Source organism: Oncorhynchus nerka, linkage group LG28, assembly GCF_034236695.1.
Source record: "Oncorhynchus nerka isolate Pitt River linkage group LG28, Oner_Uvic_2.0, whole genome shotgun sequence".
Taxonomy (NCBI): domain Eukaryota; kingdom Metazoa; phylum Chordata; class Actinopteri; order Salmoniformes; family Salmonidae; genus Oncorhynchus; species Oncorhynchus nerka.
The window spans coordinates 15,184,795-15,203,877 of NC_088423.1; the positions used below are offsets into that span (position 1 = coordinate 15,184,795).

General features: G+C 43.4%; 1 protein-coding gene and 1 pseudogene across 3 annotated transcripts in view; both read right to left on the minus strand.

Annotated features, from left to right (window-relative positions):
* Positions 1-12,706, minus strand: part of LOC115112909 (casein kinase I-like) — a 39,038-nt gene extending 26,332 nt beyond the window's left edge. Inside the window, exons 1-3 of one of the 3 annotated variants that reach the window (XM_029639961.2) lie at positions 12,567-12,706; positions 10,834-10,934; positions 10,489-10,599 (exon numbers count right to left, since the gene is read on the minus strand). In XM_029639961.2, the coding sequence (XP_029495821.1) occupies positions 10,489-10,599; positions 10,834-10,909 (187 nt within the window). In that variant the 5' untranslated portion in view covers positions 10,910-10,934; positions 12,567-12,706. Of the gene's footprint in view, positions 1-10,488; positions 10,600-10,833; positions 10,935-12,342 lie in introns of all 3 variants that reach the window. The other 2 variants (XM_029639959.2, XM_029639958.2) reach the window with 2 other exon arrangements.
* A 410-nt stretch (positions 12,707-13,116) lies between these two features.
* The window catches only part of LOC115113827 (trinucleotide repeat-containing gene 6B protein-like), a 59,689-nt pseudogene continuing 53,722 nt past the window's right edge, over positions 13,117-19,083 (minus strand).

Sequence of the window (19,083 nt, forward strand, 5' to 3'; positions counted from 1 at the left end):
TTGACCTCTGTCACTGCCAACAAAGGGTATATAACAAAGTATTGAGAAACTTTTCTTATTGACCAAATACTTATTCTCCACCATAATTTGCAAATAAATTCATTAAAAATCCTACAATGTGACTTTCTGGATTTTTTCCCCCTCATTTTGTCTGTCATAGTTGAAGTGTACCTATGATAAAAATTACAGGCCTCTCATCTTTTTAAGTGGGAGAACTTGCACTGACTAAATGGTGGCTGACTAAATACTTTTTTGCCCCACTGTATTTGACCCCTCTGCAAAACATGACTTAGTACTTGGTGGCAAAACCCTTGTTGGCAATCACAGAGGTCAGACACTTTTTGTAGTTGTCCACCAGGTTTACACACATCTCAGGAGGGATTTTGTCCCACTCCTCTTTGCAGATCTTCTCCAAGTCATTAAAGTTCCGAGGCTGACGATTGGCAACTTGAACCTTCAGCTGCCGCCACAGATTTTCTATGGGATTAAGGTCTGGAGACTGGCTAGGCCACTCCAGGACCTTAATGTGCTTCTTCTTGAGCCACTCCATTGTTGCCTTGGCCGTGTGTTTTGGATAATTGTCACTGTCATGACGTTGGCCTGGGGGTAGGTTTATGACAGTCATAAATACCTCTTCCCCCCTTTTTCCGCTCTCTACCCTACTGAGGTTACATTCGCAAAACCCTTGGTTAACAGAGAATATGGGAACATCAGAAGGTGGGGGGAAATGAACTATATTCTGGTAATCCGATCAATTGAACATATGCGGTGGTACTTAATGAATATGATGTCAGTTCAGTTGCCATCTGAGACATTCTTATCAATGATAAGATGACATAAACTCTACAGTGGAAAGTCTACACAGAGTTATCGGATTCACATGGAATTGTTGTTCAATTTAAATGTTTGAATATGAAATTATTCATGATGGGATGAAATGTGATTTTAGCTTCTAAAATGTGAGATGTGGGTTTTCATAAGACAGGGCTCTGCTCAATCAGTGGCCCGCCCCTGTGAAGGGACATGGGCTATAAAACTTTTCAAACACGCCCTCTCCCTTCCTATATAAGCCCTTGACGACAATATAACCTGTTCCGAGGATGACCGTCCTATGTCAGAATGGTTCAGATAATAACTACAGAACGAAGCCAACATCAGCGTGAGCTTTGGTTGCGAATGGTATGAACTTTAAACTCTTATTCACTACAGAAGTGATAGCTCCTAGCCGTTGAGTTAGCAACAGCAGATGCAAACGAGGGTTAGGAAGGAACAGACAGAGTATCCCGTCTATCACCCAAAGACGTTACTATAACGTATCCAATTGATAACCAGAGACATTCTTCAAAGGACTCTGTTGGGCAACATGGCCTTCCATCTACCACCAACCTACCGAAGCGCAGCTCAGAGTAAATATTTATTGCATTTTCCTTTTCCAAATGGGCGGTCATTTAGAATGCATAAGATACTGTATTTACGATAGCACAGCTTCTCCCTGTGTCCCTCAGTCTTCCCGCTCTTTCACTCAAACCCAGCCCATTTCTTTGTGTACAAGCTGTCATATCTGTTCCGCCCGCTAGGGACGTTTTCCTTTGACGTAATTTGTAATCAAGTTATGATTTAATTCTGTGTAATTCTGTGTGATTAGTTAAGTATTTAGTAAATAAATAATTAAACCCAATTTTGTATTGCTGGTTCAACTTGTTAGCCAAGGTTCGTGCAGATAACCAAGAATTTACAACTTTCAGATGAGACTGAATTAAGATGACGATTAATATTGACTGCTATTAATGTAAAATATTACTAGGTCTTTAAGAGTTTATTCGGAAGATAACAGCTCTATTAATATTATTTTGTGGTGCCCGACTCTCTAGTTAATTACATTTACATGATTAGCTCAATCAGGTAATATTAATTACGGAGAAATTATTTTATAGAATAGCATGTCATATCACTTAATCCCTCATAGCCAAAGACACGACATCATGCTGGAATACACATCCACGACCCATTTTCAATGTGCTGGAAGGAGGTTCTCACCCAAGATTTGACGGTACATGGCCCCGTCCATTGTCCCTTTGATGCGGTGAAGTTGTCCTGTCCCGTTAGCAGAAAAACACCCCCAAAGCATAATGTTTCCACCTCCATGTTTGGCGGTGGGTATGGTGATATTGGGGTCATAGGCAGCATTCCTCCTCCTCCTCCAAACATGGCGAGTTGAGGCCAAAGAGCTCCATTTTGGTATCATCTGACCACAACACTTTCACCCAGTTGTCCTTTGAATCATTCAGATGTTCATTGGCAAACTTCAGAAGGGCATGTATATGTGCTTTCTTGAGCAGGGGGACCTTGCGGGCGCTGCAGGATTTCAGTCCTTCACGGCGTAGTGTGTTACCAATTGTTTTCTTGGTGACTATGGTCCCAGCTGCATAGAGATCATTGACAAGATCCTCCCATGTAGTTCTGGGCTGATTCCTCACCATTCTCATGATCATTGCAACTCCATGAGGTGAGATCTTGCATGGGGTCCCAGGCCGAGGGCGATAGACAGTTCTTTTGTGTTTCTTCCATTTGCGAATAATCGCACCAACTGTTGTCACCTTCTCACCAAGCTGCTTAGATATGGTCTTGTAGCCCATTCCAGCCTTGTGTAGGTCTACAATCTTGTCCCTGACATCCTTAGAGAGTTCTTTGGTCTTGGCCTTGGTGGAGAGTTTGGCATCTAATTGATTGATTGCTTCTGTGGACAGGTGTCTTTTATACAGGTAACAAACAGAGATTAGGAGCACTCCCTTTAAGAGTGTGCTCCTAATCTCAGCTCGTTACCTGTATAAAAGACACCTGAGAGCCAGAAATCTTTCTGATTGAGAGGGGTCATATACTTACTTCCCTCATTAAGCTGCAAATCAATTTATAACATTTTTGACATGCGTTCTCCTGGATTTTTGTTGTTGTTATTCTGTCTCTCACTTTTCAAATAAACCTACCATTCAAATTATAGACTGATCATTTCTTTGTCAGTGGGCAAACGTACAAAATCAGCAGGGGATCAAATACTTTTCCCCCTCACTGTAGGTTGGAGTCATTAAAACTCGTTTTTTAACCACTCCACAAATGTCTTGTTAACAGATTATAGTTAAGGCAAGTCGGTTAGGACACCTACTAAGTCATTTTTCCAACAATTGTTTAGACAGATTATTTCACTGTATCACAAGTTTACACACACTAAGTTCACTGTGCCTTTAAACAGCTTGGAAAATTCCAGAAAATGATGTCATGGCTTTAGAAGCTTCTGATAGGCTAATTGACATCATTTGAGTCAATTGGAGGTGTACCTGTGGATGTATTTCAAGGACTGCCTTCAAACTCAGTGCCTCTTTGCTTGACATCATGGGAAAATCAAAAGAAATCAGCCAAGACCTCAGAAATAAAATTGTAGACCTCCACAAGTCTGGTTCATCCTTGGGAGCAATTTCCAAATGCCTGAAGGTGCCACGTTCATCTGTACAAACAATAATATGCAAGTATAAACACCATGGAACCACGCAGCCGTCATACCACTCAGGAAGGAGATGCGTTCTGTCTCCTAGAGATGAACGTACTTTGGTGCAAAAAGTGCAAATCAATCCCAGAACAACAGCAAAGGGTGCAGGCCAGGCAGCAGGCTGTTAGCCAGCCTGCCAGCATAGTGGAGTCTGCCACTAGCGCAGTCAGTGTAGTCAGCTCAGCTATCACCATTGAGACCGTGTCTGTGCCTCGACCTAGGTTGGGCAAAACTAAACATGGCGGTGTTCGCCTTAGCAATCTCACTAGGATAAAGACCACCTCCATTCCTGTCATTATTGAAAGAGATCATGGTACCTCACATCTCAAAATAGGGCTACTTAATGTTAGATCCCTTACTTCAAAGGCAATTATAGTCAATGAACTAATCACTGATCATAATCTTGATGTGATTGGCCTGACTGAAACATGGCTTAAGCCTGATGAATTTACTGTGTTAAATGAGGCCTCACCTCCTGGCTACACTAGTGACCATATCCCCCGTGCATCCCGCAAAGGCGGAGGTGTTGCTAACATTTACGATAGCAAATTTCAATTTACAAAAGAAAAATGATGTTTTGGTCTTTTGAGCTTCTAGTCATGAAATCTATGCAGCCTACTCAATCACTTTTTATAGCTACTGTTTACAGGCCTCCTGGGCCATATACAGCGTTCTTGACTGAGTTCCCTGAATTCCTATCGAACCTTGTAGTCATAGCAGATAATATTCTAATCTTTTGGTGACTTTAATATTCACATGGAAAAGTCCACAGACCCACTCCAAAAGGCTTTCGGAGCCATCATTGACTCAGTGGGTTTTGTCCAACATGTCTCTGGACCCACTCACTGTCACAGTCATACGCTGGACCTAGTTTTGTCCCATGGAATAAATGTTGTGGATCTTAATGTTTTTCTTCATAATCCTGGACTATCGGACCACCATTTTATTACATTTGCAATTGCAACAAATAATCTGCTCAGACCCCAACCAAGGAACATCAAAAGTTGTGCTATAAATTCACAGACAACACAAAGATTCCTTGATGTCCTTCCAGATTCCCTCTGTCTACCCAAGGACGCCAGAGGACAAAAATCAGTTAACCGCCTAACTGAGGAACTCAATTTAACCTTGCGCAATACCCTAGATGCAGTTGCACCCGTAAAAACTAAAAACATTTATCATAAGAAACTAGCTCCCTGGTACACAGAAAATACCCGAGCTCTGAAGCAAGCTTCCAGAAAATTGGAACGGAAATGGCGCCACACCAAACTGGAAGCCTTCCGACTAGCTTGGAAAGACAGTACCGTGCAGTACCGAAGAGCCCTTACTGCTGCTCGATCATCCTATTTTTTTAACTTAATTGAGGAAAATAAGAACAATCCAAAATTCCTTTTTGATACTGTCGCAAAGCTAACTAAAAAGCAGCATTCCCCAAGAGAGGATGACTTTCACTTTAGCAGTGATAAATTCATGAACTTCTTTGAGGAAAAGATTATGATTATTAGAAAGCAAATTACAGACTCCTCTTTAAATCTGCGTATTCCTTCAAAGCTCAGCTGTCCTGAGTCTGCACAACTCTGCCAGGACCTAGGATCAAGAGAGACGCTCAAGTGTTTTAGTACTATATCTCTTGACACAATGATGAAAATAATCATGGCCTCTAAACCTTCAAGCTGCATACTGGACCCTATTCCAACTAAACTACTGAAAGAGCTGCTTCCTGTGCTTGGCCCTCCTATGTTGAACATAATAAACGGCTCTCTATCCACCGGATGTGTACCAAACTCACTAAAAGTGGCAGTAATAAAGCCTCTCTTGAAAAAGCCAAGCCTTGACCCAGAAAATATAAAAAACTATCGGCCTATATCGAATCTTCCATTCCTCTCAATTTTTTTTGAAAATGCTGTTGCGCAGCAACTCACTGCCTTCCTGAAGACAAACAATGTATACGAAATGCTTCAGTCTGGTTTTAGACCCCATCATAGCACTGAGACAGCACTTGTGAAGGTGGTAAATTACCTTTTAATGGCATCGGACCGAGGCTCTGCATCTGTCCTCATGCTCCTAGACCTTAGTGCTGCTTTTGATACCATCGATCACCACATTCTTTTGGAGAGATTGGAAACCCAAATTGGTCTACACGGACAAGTTCTGGCCTGGTTTAGATCTTATCTGTCGGAAAGATATCAATTTGTCTCTGTGAATGGTTTGTCCTCTGACAAATCAACTGTAAATGTCGGTGTTCCTCAAGGTTCCGTTTTAGGACCACTATTGTTTTCACTATATATTTTACCTCTTGGGGATGTTATTCGAAAACATAATGTTAACTTTCACTGCTATGCGGATGACACACAGCTGTACATTTCAATGAAACATGGTGAAGCCACAAAATTGCCCTTGCTTGAAGCATGTGTTTCAGACATAAGGATGTGGATGGCTGCAAACTTTCTACTTTTAAACTCGGACAAAACAGAGATGCTTGTTCTAGGTCCCAAGAAAAAAAGAGATCTTCTGTTGAATCTGACAATTAATCTTAATGGTTGTACAGTCGTCTCAAATAAAACTGTGAAGGACCTCGGCGTTACTCTGGACCCTGATCTCTCTTTTGACAAACATATCAAGACCATTTCAAGGACAGCTTTTTTCCATCTACGTAACATTGCAAAAATCAGAAACTTTCTGTCCAAAAATGATCCAGAAAAATTAATCCATGCTTTTGTCACTTCTAGGTTAGACTACTGCAATGCTCTACTTTCCGGCTACCCAGATAAAGCACTAAATAAACTTCAGTTAGTGCTAAATACGGCTGCTAGAATCCTGACTAGAACCAAAAAAATTGATCATATTACTCCAGTGCTAGCCTCTCTACACTGGCTTCTTGTCAAAGCAAGGGCTGATTTCAAGGTTTTTACTGCTAACCTACAAAGCATTACATGGGCTTGCTCCTACCTATCTCTCTGATTTGGTCCTGCCGTACATACCTACACGTACGCTACGGTCACAAGACGCAGGCCTCCTAATTGTCCCTAAAATTTCTAAGCAAACAGCTGGAGGCAGGGCTTTCCCCTATAGAGCTCCATTTTTATGGAACGGTCTGCCTACCCATGTCAGAGACGCAAACTCGGTCTCAACCTTTAAGTCTTTACTGAAGACTCATCTCTTCAGTGGGTCATATGATTGAGTGTAGTCTGGCCCAGGAGTGGGAAGGTGAACGGAAAGGCTCTGGAGCAACGAACCGCCCTTGCTGTCTCTGCCTGGCCGGTTCCCCTCTTTCCACTGGGATTCTCTGCCTCTAACCCTATTACAGGGGCTGAGTCACTGGCTTACTGGGGCTCTCTCATGCCGTCCCTGGAAGGGGTGCGTCACCTGAGTGGGTTGATTCACTGATGTGGTCATCCTGTCTGGGTTGGCGCTCCCCCTTGGGTTGTGCCATGGCGGAGATCTTTGTGGGCTATACTCAGCCTTGTCTCAGGATGGTAAGTTGGTGGTTGAAGATATCCCTCTAGTGGTGTGGGGGCTGTGCTTTGGCAAAGTGGGTGGGGTTATAGCCTTCCTGTTTGGCCCTGTCCGGGGGTGTCCTCGGATGGGGCCACAGTGTCTCCTGACCCCTCCTGTCTCAGCCTCCAGTATTTATGCCGCAGTAGTTTATGTGCCGGGGGGCTAGGGTCAGTTTGTTATATCTGGAGTACTTCTCCTGTCCTATTTGGTGTCCTGTGTGAATCTAAGTGTGCGTTCTCTAATTCTTTCTTTCTCTCTCTCTCTCGGAGGACCTGAGCCCTAGGACCATGCCCCAGGACTACCTGACATGATGACTCCTTGCTGTCCCCAGTCCACCTGGCCGTGCTGCTGCTCCAGTTTCAACTGTTCTGCCTTATTATTCGACCATGCTGGTCATTTATGAACATTTGAACATCTTGGCCATGTTCTGTTATAATCTCCACCCGGCACAGCCAGAAGAGGACTGGCCACCCCACATAGCCTGGTTTCTCTCTAGGTTTCTTCCTAGGTTTTGGCCTTTCTAGGGAGTTTTTCCTAGCCACCGTGCTTCTACACCTGCATTGCTTGCTGTTTGGGGTTTTAGGCTGGGTTTCTGTACAGCACTTTGAGATATCGGCTGATGTACGAAGGGCTATATAAATACATTTGATTTGAAGATGCTGGAGGAAACAGATACAAAAGGATCTATTATCCACAGTAAAACGAGTCCTATATCGACATAAGCTGAAAGGCAGCTCAGCAAGGAAGAAGCCACTGCTCCAAAATCGCCATAAAAAAGCCAGACTAGGGTTTGCAACTGCACATGGGGACAAAGATCGTACTTTTTGGAGAAATGTCCTCTGGTCTGATGAAACAAAAATAAAACTGTTTGGCCATAATGAGCATCGTTATGTTTGGAGGAAAAAGGGGGAGGCTTGCAAGCCGAAGAACACCATCCCAACCGTGAAGCCATGGGTGGTAGCATCGTGTTGTGGGGGTGCTTTGCTGCAGGAGGGACTGGTGCACTTCACAAAATAGATGGCATCACGAGGAGGAAAATTATGTGGATATATTGAAGCAACATCTCAAGATATCAGTCAGGAAGTTAAAGCTTGGTCGCAAATGGGTCTTCCAAATGGATAATGACCCCAAGCATACTTCCAAAGTTGTGGCAAAATGGCTTAAGGACAACCAAGTCAAGGTATTGGAGTGGCCATCACAAAGCCCTGTCCTCAATCCTATAGAAAATTTGTGGGCAGAACTGAAAAAGCGTGTGCGTGCAAGGAGGCCTACAAACCTGACTCGGTTACACCAGCTCTGTCAGGAGGAATGGGCCAAAATTCCCCCAATTTATCGTGGGAAGCTTTTGAAAGGCTACCCAACACGTTTGACGCAAGTTAAACAATTTAAAGGCAAAGCTACCAAATACTAATTGAGTGTATTTAAACTTCTGACCCACTTGGAATGTGATGAAAGAAATAAAAGCTGAAATAAAATCACTCTACTATTATTCTGACATTTCACATTCTTAAAATAAAGTGGTGATTCTAACTGACCTAAGACAGAGAATTTTTACTAGGATTAAATGTCAGGAATTGTGAAAAACTGAGTTTAAATGCATTTGGCTAAGGTGTATGTAAACTTCCGACTTCGACTAAGTATTTCAGACCTTTTACTCAGTACTTTGTTGAAGCACCTTTGGCAGCGATTACATGTTTTTTGGGGGTATGACACTACAAGCTTGGCACAACTGTATTTGGGGAGTTTCTACTATTCTTCTCTGTAGATCCTTTCAAGCTCCGTCAGATTGGATGGGGGGCGTCGCTGCACAACTATTTTCAGGTCTCTCCAGAGTTTATCGATTGGATTCAAGTCCGGGATCTGGCTGGGCCACTCAAGGACATTCAGAGACTTGTCAGGAAGCCACTCCTGTGTTGTCTTGGCTATGTGCTTAGGGTCATTGTCCTGTTGGAAGGTGAACCTTCGCCCCAGTCTGAGGTCTTGAGCACTCTGGAGCAGGTTTTCATCAAGGATCTCTCTGTACTTTGCTCCGTTCATCTTTCCCTCGACCCTGACTAGTCTCCCAGTCCCTGCCGCTGAAAAACATCCCCACAGCATGATGCTGCCACCACCATACTTCTCTGTAGGGATGGTGCCAGGTTTTCACCAGACATGATGCTTGGCATTCAGGCCAAAGAGTTCAATCTTGGTTTCATCAGACCAGATAATCTTTTTTCTCATGGTCTGAAAGTCCTTTAGATGCCTTTTGGCAAACTTCAAGCAGGCTGTCATGTGCCTTTTACTGAGGTGTGGCTTCCGTCTGCCCACGTTACCATATTTTTTTTATTTAAATTTTACCTTTATTTAACTAGGCAAGTCAGTTAAGAACAGATTCTTATTTTCAATGACGGCCTAGGAACAGTGGGTTAACTGCCTGTTCAGGGGCAGAACGACAGATTTGTACCTTGTCAGCTCGGGGATTCGAACTTGCAACCTTTCGGTTACTAGTCCAACGCTCTAACCACTAGGCTACCCTGCCGCCCCAAAGGACTGATTGGTGGAGTGCTGCAGAGATGGTTGTCCTTCTGAAAAGTGCTACCATCTCCACAGAGGAATTATGGAGCTCTGTCAGAGTGACAATCGAGTTCTTGGTCACCTCCCTGACCAAGACCCTTCTCTCCCGATTGCTCAGTTTGGCTGGGCAGCCAGCTCTAGGAAGAGTCTTGGTGGTTCCAAACTTCTTACATTTAAAAATGATGGAGGCCACCGTGTTCTTGGGGACCTTCAATGCTGCAGAAATGTTTTGGTATCCTTCCCCAGATCTGATTGTTTTCTTTCCTGACATGCATTGTCAACTGTGGGACTTATGTAGACAGGTGTGTGCTTTCCCAAATCATGTCCAATCAATTGAATTTACCACAGGTGGACTCCAATCAGGTTGTAGAAACATCTCAAGGATGATCAATGGAAATAGAATGCGCCTGAGCTCAATTTCGAGTCTCATAGCAAAGGGTCTGAATACTTATGCAAACAAGGTATTTCTGTTTTTTATTTGAAATAAATTAGCAACAATTCCTAAAAACCTGTTTTCGCTTTGTCATTGTGAGGTATTATGTGTAGATTGATGATGGAAAACATGTATTTAATACATTTTAGAACAAGGCTGTAACGTAACAAAATGAGGAAAAAGTCAAGGGGTCTGAATACTTTACATTTACATTTAAGTCATTTAGCAGACGCTCTTATCCAGAGCGACTTACAAATTGGATACTTCCCAAATGCACTGTATAAGCTAATGTAACTGACCGGGGTTTGATCCCAGGTCCTACGTGTCACAAAATGGAGTTATGCCTCTAAGCTAAAGCCTAGGCATTAGCTTGAAAAACCAACACAAGTCTTCAGGTTAGGGTTTCCCCAACACAGTCACCCCCCACCCCTGACCACACCCTCTTGTCCTAATCGTCTCTCACCTCCTCCCTGCATCATCTTGTAGAACTTGCTCTCGATGTGGAGTTGTGGGTGTTTGGTCTTCACACATTCCAGCTTAATGGCCACTTCCTCACCCGTGGCAATGTTAACACCTGACAGAGACACAGAAAGTGACACATACCATGACCACCTTTTTGATGATGCAATCACCATGGCCTACTCTGACACAATATTTATTTTTATGCCCAACTTTGATGTGTTCAATGATGAAATGTGTTGGGACAGAATTTAACGTTTGTATGGAAGGCAGTCCATCCTGGAGTATGTTAATTAAGAGGTCTGTGAGAAAAGTCGTGTTTAGAGCTCCATTCAAATGAAGGTCTTACCCAGGTAAATGTCTCCAAAAGAGCCACTTCCTATCTTCCTGCCGAGGCGGTACTTGTTTCCCACTCTCAGCTCCATGGTTCCTGCTTGTCTTCACAATTGACTGAGGGGGCAGACATACAGGAGGACACACAAACTGTCATCAATCAAACTGTAGATCGATATAGCAGAAGGAAAATGTGACGCAGCCCAGTTCCACCACAATCTCAAAGGGCTCCAACTCAAATAAGATGTTACAAAAGGGAGAATTGGTTACAAAATGAGAGCTGGGACATGAGAAGGCCCAAAATGAAGACAGAGTCAGGCATGGAAAAAGGAGAAAACATTATTTAAGCCAAGATAGTGGGAGTGAAAAAAAAAGTGTGGTTAAAATGTTGATTTAAAAAAAGTTTCTTCTTAGAAGAAAGTTGGGTGATTTACCTATGGATTTGAAGGATCATGAGTTGGGAGAGGGCAAATGCAGGAGAAAACTGTGAATGTGACTTCATTAATTCAGCACTATGAACAAGCCATCTCACCTCAAAGGAAACCAGTATATACACAAACAATTAGCGTAGCCTAATAATCTCAGAGTCCCCAAAGAAACTAAGTGAAATACATTTTCTTCCATCACAATACAGGGAGAAGTTGGAAAATGGCTGTGGTGGTGTTTAAATGCATACATAGCGAAGGCACACTGAGCGAAGGCACACTGACCAGCGGGGCACTCAAGATGCCCCGCTGGTGTCTTATTTGGAAAGGTTGTGATTTGTCACAGATGAACACTAAACAGATCAATAGATTAACTAATAGTTCCATTGTATTCTATTCTACTATTCCACAGTCATACATAATGGTGGTGGATGAGATAAATCCTAACATCGATAGAAGATGAAGCAAGGTAATGATAGATGACACAAACGTTGGATTTGAATTTGAGCCGATAGCAGGAAAATAATCCTGCAGCATGAGTAAATGTGAATTATCATATGTATTATAATTAACGGAAATGTTCGTAGGGGTTTGTGTATTTTTCGTAAAGGGAAATCAATTCTGAAATGTCAAACTTCAGAAGCCTTTTTAAACCTTAAATATACTATACATTTTAAATTTCCTGCAACAGTGTGATCAAATTAAGATCCTACATCTGTAGAATCTACATGCAATCCCTTATAATCTTACCATGATAATTTTACACTGTAAAACCAACTTAATTTAAGGTCAAACTCTTGTTCATGAATGCACAAGTCAGTCAACGATAAGTAGCCTAGCCTACAAGCCTATTACAAAATGTAGCCCTATTGTTGTTGCAAGGTTGAAGCGCTGCTCCGTAGCAAAATGCCAGAGGCAACAACGTAATTTACTGCAGATCTAACAGAGTAAACCAGACCTGGGAAGCTAGATGAAACCTATCCAAAAAGTCTAATTCATATAATTCGGGCTACATTAGCATTCAGGTTGTTTGTCAAAATTTGCACAAAGCCGCACCCTTGGCTTGGGAAAACCTCGGTCGAGAAAAACTATTAACCTACCTTCTGATTCTGACTCGCCTGTTTAGGTCCCTGTACAAACCCCAATCAGAATTCCCCGATTTAGCAGTGGACCCGTGCCATTCCTCCCCTCCTCACCCGTTTGATCAAGCTCTTCAGGGACTGCTGCCTTTCTTCCACTGAGGTGCTGATCAGGACGTGATCATTCAAACAGCACCATGGACAGAGAAAGACGACTGCGGAGCTTTTAACAAACCATTCCTCACCTTCCTGACCCAGATGTCAACGTCCCGCGGTATAGTCTGGTCTAGTCTGCACTGCGAATTACAGATATTTTGGTGTAAACTCAGAAATCCAGCTATCCCCCTCTCGCTCGCCTGTTATTACACCATTGACAATATCAATGATGTCATTCAGCACAAATCATAAGAAAATGCCCGGATTGCCTTAAAGACACCGCGCATCACGCAGCTGTCACCTGCACATTTGAGTAATTTAGCAGACGCTCTTATCTTACAGGAGCAATTTGTGAAGGGCACATCGACAAATGTGTCACCTAGTTGGCTCGGGATTCAAACCAGGTAACTTTATGTTACTGGCCCAACTGCCGCCCTGTTGTGAATATCGTGAGCTTGTGCACGGTCCAAGGCTGCTCATTCTACTGAAAGCGTTCTAGTTCGTCTGTGCATGGTGTTCTCATGTAATTCTTTATTTCATTATGCAAGCCAATAGACTGCTCATGGTAAAGGTTTACTTGATGTTCAGTCTAGGACAACAGTGCTGGTGTGTTGTGGTTCAAACCAATGACAACCAGACTTTAATACAACCTTTTATTGTCTTGTTCTTGTTTGCTTAAATTAAAATGTCCTCCTTTGTAAAAATCCAAAAAGAAACTAAAATAACCTGAACAGGAGTGATAAAGCCCGCATTAATTTAAATTGATACACAAAACATTTTACAATTAGTAACTTTAACGTGTTTGCAAAACACTGCTCCAGCTCTGCTTGGTTTGGTAGGTTTTGGCATCTTAACATGGATGCCTTCAGTTGGTTGCTTCTTTTTAAAAAAAGAAAAAAAAAAGCTTATTGCAATTCAGACCCCCCAAAAAATGCTGCTAAAACCACAACTTAAGAGAAATATGCATTAGTGCCTATGTTGTTGAACTTCAAGCCACACACACACACCTGATGTAAGCAGTCACACACACATTTGTCTCCCTGAAAGGGAAAAGCATTTCAGACACACACACTTTTTCTATCACACATCACAAGCACACAATCACGCGCTTGTTAATCATGTTCTCATCGCCAAAAGGAATTCACCACGGCAACGACACACACAGGGCGCATTCCTATGCTTAGACGTTGCTGATGCCTGACAGTTCTTACTCAAAATACCTATCCAGGCATAGTATCAGCTAACCACTTAATGTTATAAGAATTTGTCAGTCGATGACGTGGCAGGCAAACATTGGTTGTTGCGTCACCTCATCTTAGCTGTGAAACGCACCCACATACTCCTCCCAGCATCCCGTCACTCCTCTCATGCACAGTTCCACAGGCAGGCAGGAGGGCACCTTGTACAACTAGTAACAAGTGATCAGTCATCATCAGCATGGCATTATAAGAACCAACTTGATTGAGTAAGAAAACATAACGAGGTCAGCATTTTGAAGTAAAAACTAAAAAGAGAGAAAGGACATCTTGGATTTTTCCACAATTTAACCAACATACAACAATATACATTAGACATCATAGCAGTGACATAGCAGTGTGTAACTGGTGAGAAAGAGAGTCAGAAAGGGTTGGGCCAGGTAGGTAGGGACTGTAGGCCCGGTGCTGTGAAAACAAGTCATCCTGTAGGTTTGTGTAGTACAGGGGTGTTGTAATAAGGTGTTACACAATCACATAGGAACAGCTCCATGTGTTGTCATGTTGTTGGTTTCTCTACAGGGCCTGAATGATAGGATCTCAGGATACTCAGTGAGTTCTGGTTAATGGGTGAAGAGTCGTCATCCAGATGAGTGAGTAACGGATTCCACCTTGGTCTGTTCTAGTCTTGCTGTTGAAGTCTTCATTTAAGGGAAAAATATGTATGTTGAGTAGTGTTGGCATGTCACGGTCTATTAATGACACAATGTGTGAGAGTTAATGTCAGAGGATCTTTGTGACTAGTGTCATTTCATCTGTGTGTGTTTAAGTATGTATATGTGTGTGAGAACATGTGTAAGTGTATGTTTATTCGGTGTGTACACACACACACACACACACACACACACACACACACACAGTATAAATAAATTTATACTGTCTTCACGTGTAGGTTCATGTATTAGGTGTGGTCATTCAGATGGAATCAGCCCCTCCTCCTAGCAGGTCTCCAGGCAGCAGAGCAGCAGGACTCCCCATCTGGTGTGGATCCTCTATGGCAGGGGACCCCACATACTACTGCTGGGGTACCCACCACCCCCCATCCCTCCCCACAAACCCTGTCTGCTGAGCTCCACACCCCCAGCCACCCCAGCACCGTTACTGCTCCACTGGGCAAACATGCTCAGGCCGGGCCCCTGGGCAGGGGTAGTATCCAGGCAGCCTCCTGTACTGTCCAAACTCTGCCAGCCAGAGCTGACGGACCCTGAGCTGCCGCCTCCTCCAGGGGCAGAGCTCTCTCCTCCTCCTCTGGTTCTGTCTCGTTCCCTCTCTCCACTGCTATTGGCCCCCACTGCACCGGTCCCTGTGGGCCCCCCCTGGCTTCCGCTGGCCCCTCCCGCCTGGGAATGTGCAAAATAGCGAGCAACCTCTTCCTCGCTCACAAACTTGGCCAAGATGGTGGTATTGCCCAGGACACACCTGGAAAGAGAGAGGAGAGTGTAAGGAGTGATTTAATGTTGTTTTGTGTTCACTGGCTGTTATCTATTAGTTGTAACATTCTATTGTAGTAACCCCCTCATTAAGTCTATGCAGGTTTTTCCCATTTCCTATGAAATCACTGTATTCCTAGCCAACCAGACAGTCTGCATGGAATGTCTTTGATTTTCAGTCTATGGTTGGTCCATCTATTGAACCAGTGTTTTCTTTCCACCAGCACAGGAGTAGCCAGCCAGAAGGCCAGCAAGAAAGCTAATCTGAAAACAAGACTCCCTAAATTTTATCAGCATATCGATTGTGCTACCAGGGCTGGTAAAACCCTGGATCATTGTTATTCTAACTTCCGCGACGCATATAAGGCCCTCCCCCACCCTCCTTTCGGAAAAGCTGACCACGACTACATTTTGTTGCTTCCAGTCAATAGACAGAAAGTAAAACAGGAAGCTCCCGCTCTCAGGTCTGTTCAACGCTGGTCGACCAATCTGATTCCACGCTTCAAGATTGCTTCGATCGCAATCGCAACCATACTGCCCTAACCCATCTGGACAAGAGGAATACCTATGTGAGAATGCTGTTCATCGACTACAGCTCGGCATTTAATACCATAGTACCCTCCAAACTCGTCATCAAGCTAGAGACCCTGGGTCTCGACCCCGCCCTGTGCAACTGGGTACTGGACTTCCTGACGGGCCGCCCCCAGGTGGTGAGGGTAGGTAACAACATCTCCACCGCGCTGATCCTCAACACTGGGTCCCCACAAGGGTGCTTTCTGAGCCCTCTCCTGTACTCCATGTTCACCCACGACTGCGTGGCCATGCACGCCTCCAACTCAAATCATCAAGTTTGCGGACGACACTACAGTGGTAGGCTTGATTACCAAGAACGACGAGACGGCCTACAGGGAGGTGGTGAGGGCCCGTGGAGTGTGGTGTCAGGAAAATAACCTCACACTCAACGTCAACAAAACAAAGGAGATGATCGTGAACTTCAGGAAACAGCAGAGGGAGCACCCCCCTATCCACATCGACGGGACAGTAGTGGAGAGGGTAGTAAGTTTGAAGTTCCTCGGCGTACACATCACGGACAAACTGAATTGGTCCACCCACACAGACAGCGTGGTGAAGGTGCAGCAGCGCCTCTTCAACCTCAGGAGGCTGAAGAAATTCAGCTCGTCACCCAAAGCACTCAAACTTTTACAGATGCCATCGAGAGCATCCTGTCGGGCTGTACCACCGCCTCGTACGGCAACTGCTCCGCCCACAACCGTAAGGCTCTCCAGAGGGTAGTGAGGTCTGCACAACACATCACCGGGGGCAAACTACCTGCCCTCCAGGACACCTACACCACCCGATGTCACAGGAAGGCCATAAAGATCAAGGACAACAACCACCCGAGCCACTGCCTGTTCACCCCGCTATCATACAGTACAGGTGCATTATAGCAGGGACCGAGAGAATGAAAAACAGCTCTCTCAAGGCCATCAGACTGTTAAACAGCCACCACTAACATTGAGTGGCTGCTGCAAACATACTGACTCAATATAATGTTTACATACCCTACATTACTCATCTCATATGTATATACTGTACTCTATACCATCTACTGCATCTTGCCTATGCCGCTCTGTACCATCACTCATTCATATATCTTTATGTACATATTCTTCATCCCTTTACACTTGTGTATAAGGTAGCTGTTGTGAAATTGTTAGGTTGGTTATTGCTGCATTGTCGGAACTAGAAGCACAAGCATTTCGCTACACTCGCATTAACATCTGCTAACCATGTGTATGTGACAAATAAAATTTGATTTTAATTGAATAAGTAGCTGGCCAGGCACCCTCGGTCTGTGGGGTGGGCTAGGTTGTTTTTGCGGAAAAAACTATTTTAGTGGCCTCTGGTACATTCTCATGCTAGATTGCGTTTCCAACCAGCAACTATCAGGACATAATGCTGGTCACATTTGTTTTCATACTTTTAGAGGTTTAGATTCATCAGCTGTTGTACAATATGGTAAAGTTACTTCTCATCAGAATGTATTTGTATAATACTGTGGCGGGGTTGCAGTATCTGTTCTATGTCAAGACTAAGTTACTTGGGCCGGAGAGAGGGGAGAGGTCAAGCGTGTATCTCTTGGCTCCACAATGTCTGTGTGCCAGTCAATGTGTCTCTGTGATCTTGTCAAGATAGGATGGATTTGATTTATGCCTGTTGATATGGAGGATTTGTTTAGGGTTCGGAGTTTGAGAAAAGCATTGCTTGCTGTTAGGGGTTTTAAGCTGGGGCTATATAAATTGATTTGATAGAGGACTGAAGGTCTTCCAAATATTGAAAGTGTGTAAATAGTTACCCATGTTATTTTGTAAATGTTTATATATATTTTTTTCCCCATATATTTTTTAATCAATAATTATTATTATTTCTAATTATTTTTTTCTCCATTTTTGGGGGTGGGGGGTGTTCGAATACCATTTTGGTATTTTGTATATAGTTATTTGTTTCAAAATGTATACCTTCACCAATTTGGCCACTTGGGTACATTTGGGCTACTTGTGTGGGACACCTGGGTGACTTCATGATAAATGTCATGTAGCACACTCATTTTGGAAGTTATCATTCTGAAACTTTGCACAAGTACTGTTGCCCTCTTATATTTTTCACTGAAATTGTCCACATCATCCTATCTGAATGTTTGTTATATCTTGTTCATTTTAAAGATGATACAAAAATAAAAACGTATGTTTTTTATATCTAAACCAGATCTATTGTGTTATATTCTCCTACATTCAATTCACATTTCCACAAACTTCAGTGTTTTCTGTCAAATGGTACCACGAATATGCATATCCTTGGTTCTGTGCCTGAGCTACAGGCTGTTAGATTTGGGTATGTCTTCAGGCGGAAATTGCACAAAGTAGGGGGGAGCTGTAAGAGGCATCACTGCCTGCCAAACTCTCCCCGAGCCCGGACGATGCTGGGCCAATTGTGCATCATCCCATGGGTCTCCCGCTCACGGCCGGCTGCGACAGAGGCTGGACTCGAACCAGGATCTCTAGTGACACAGCTAGCAACTGAAGCAGTGTAAGAGGCATTTTCTAAGCTATCTCCAATACAGGTATGACTGAAAAATGAAGCAAGTGTTAATCATGGGCTTTGCTATACAGAAAGCAGCAGTCAACACTGATTAAATCAGTAGGCCTATGCTAATATCTTTGAAAATACCATCTAAGTATCATTAGCTTTTAAAACAATTAAATCAGTTCTCCTTTATCATATTTTGGACCAGTGAGGCTCTTTCTAGTCTACAAATGGTTCCTGCAGTGAGGAGGATTCACCATCCTCATTGAATTGTTTTAATAATATATTTGCGGATAATCAAAAAAAACAAAAAAAAGGCGGTATGCAAATTAAGGGGGCCAAATGAACAGCTCTCTTAACGATGCTCTTACCTACTGACAAGTCACTCACTTTAACGTCACTGTCTGGCAAGTCCTGACAAACATAAGTACTGACACTTTGCTATGAGAATTGAAATTGAGCTCAGGTGCATCCTGTTTCCATTGATCATTGTTAAGATGTTTCTACAACTTGGAGTCCACCTGTGATAAATTCCATTGATTAGACATGATTTGGTACACACCGGTCTACATAAGGCCCCACAGTTGACAGTGCATGTCAGAGCAAAAACCAAGCCATCAGGTCGGAGGAATTGACCTGAAAATAGCTGTGCAGCGACGCTTCCCATCCAACCTAACAGAGCTTGAGGATCTGCAGAGAATGGGAGAAACTCCCGAAATACAGGTGTGCCAAGCTTATTGCATCATACCCAAGACGACTACAGGCTATAATCACTGGCAAAGGTGCTTCAACAAAGTTCTAAGTAAAGGGTCTGAATACTTTTGTAAATGTGTTTTCCA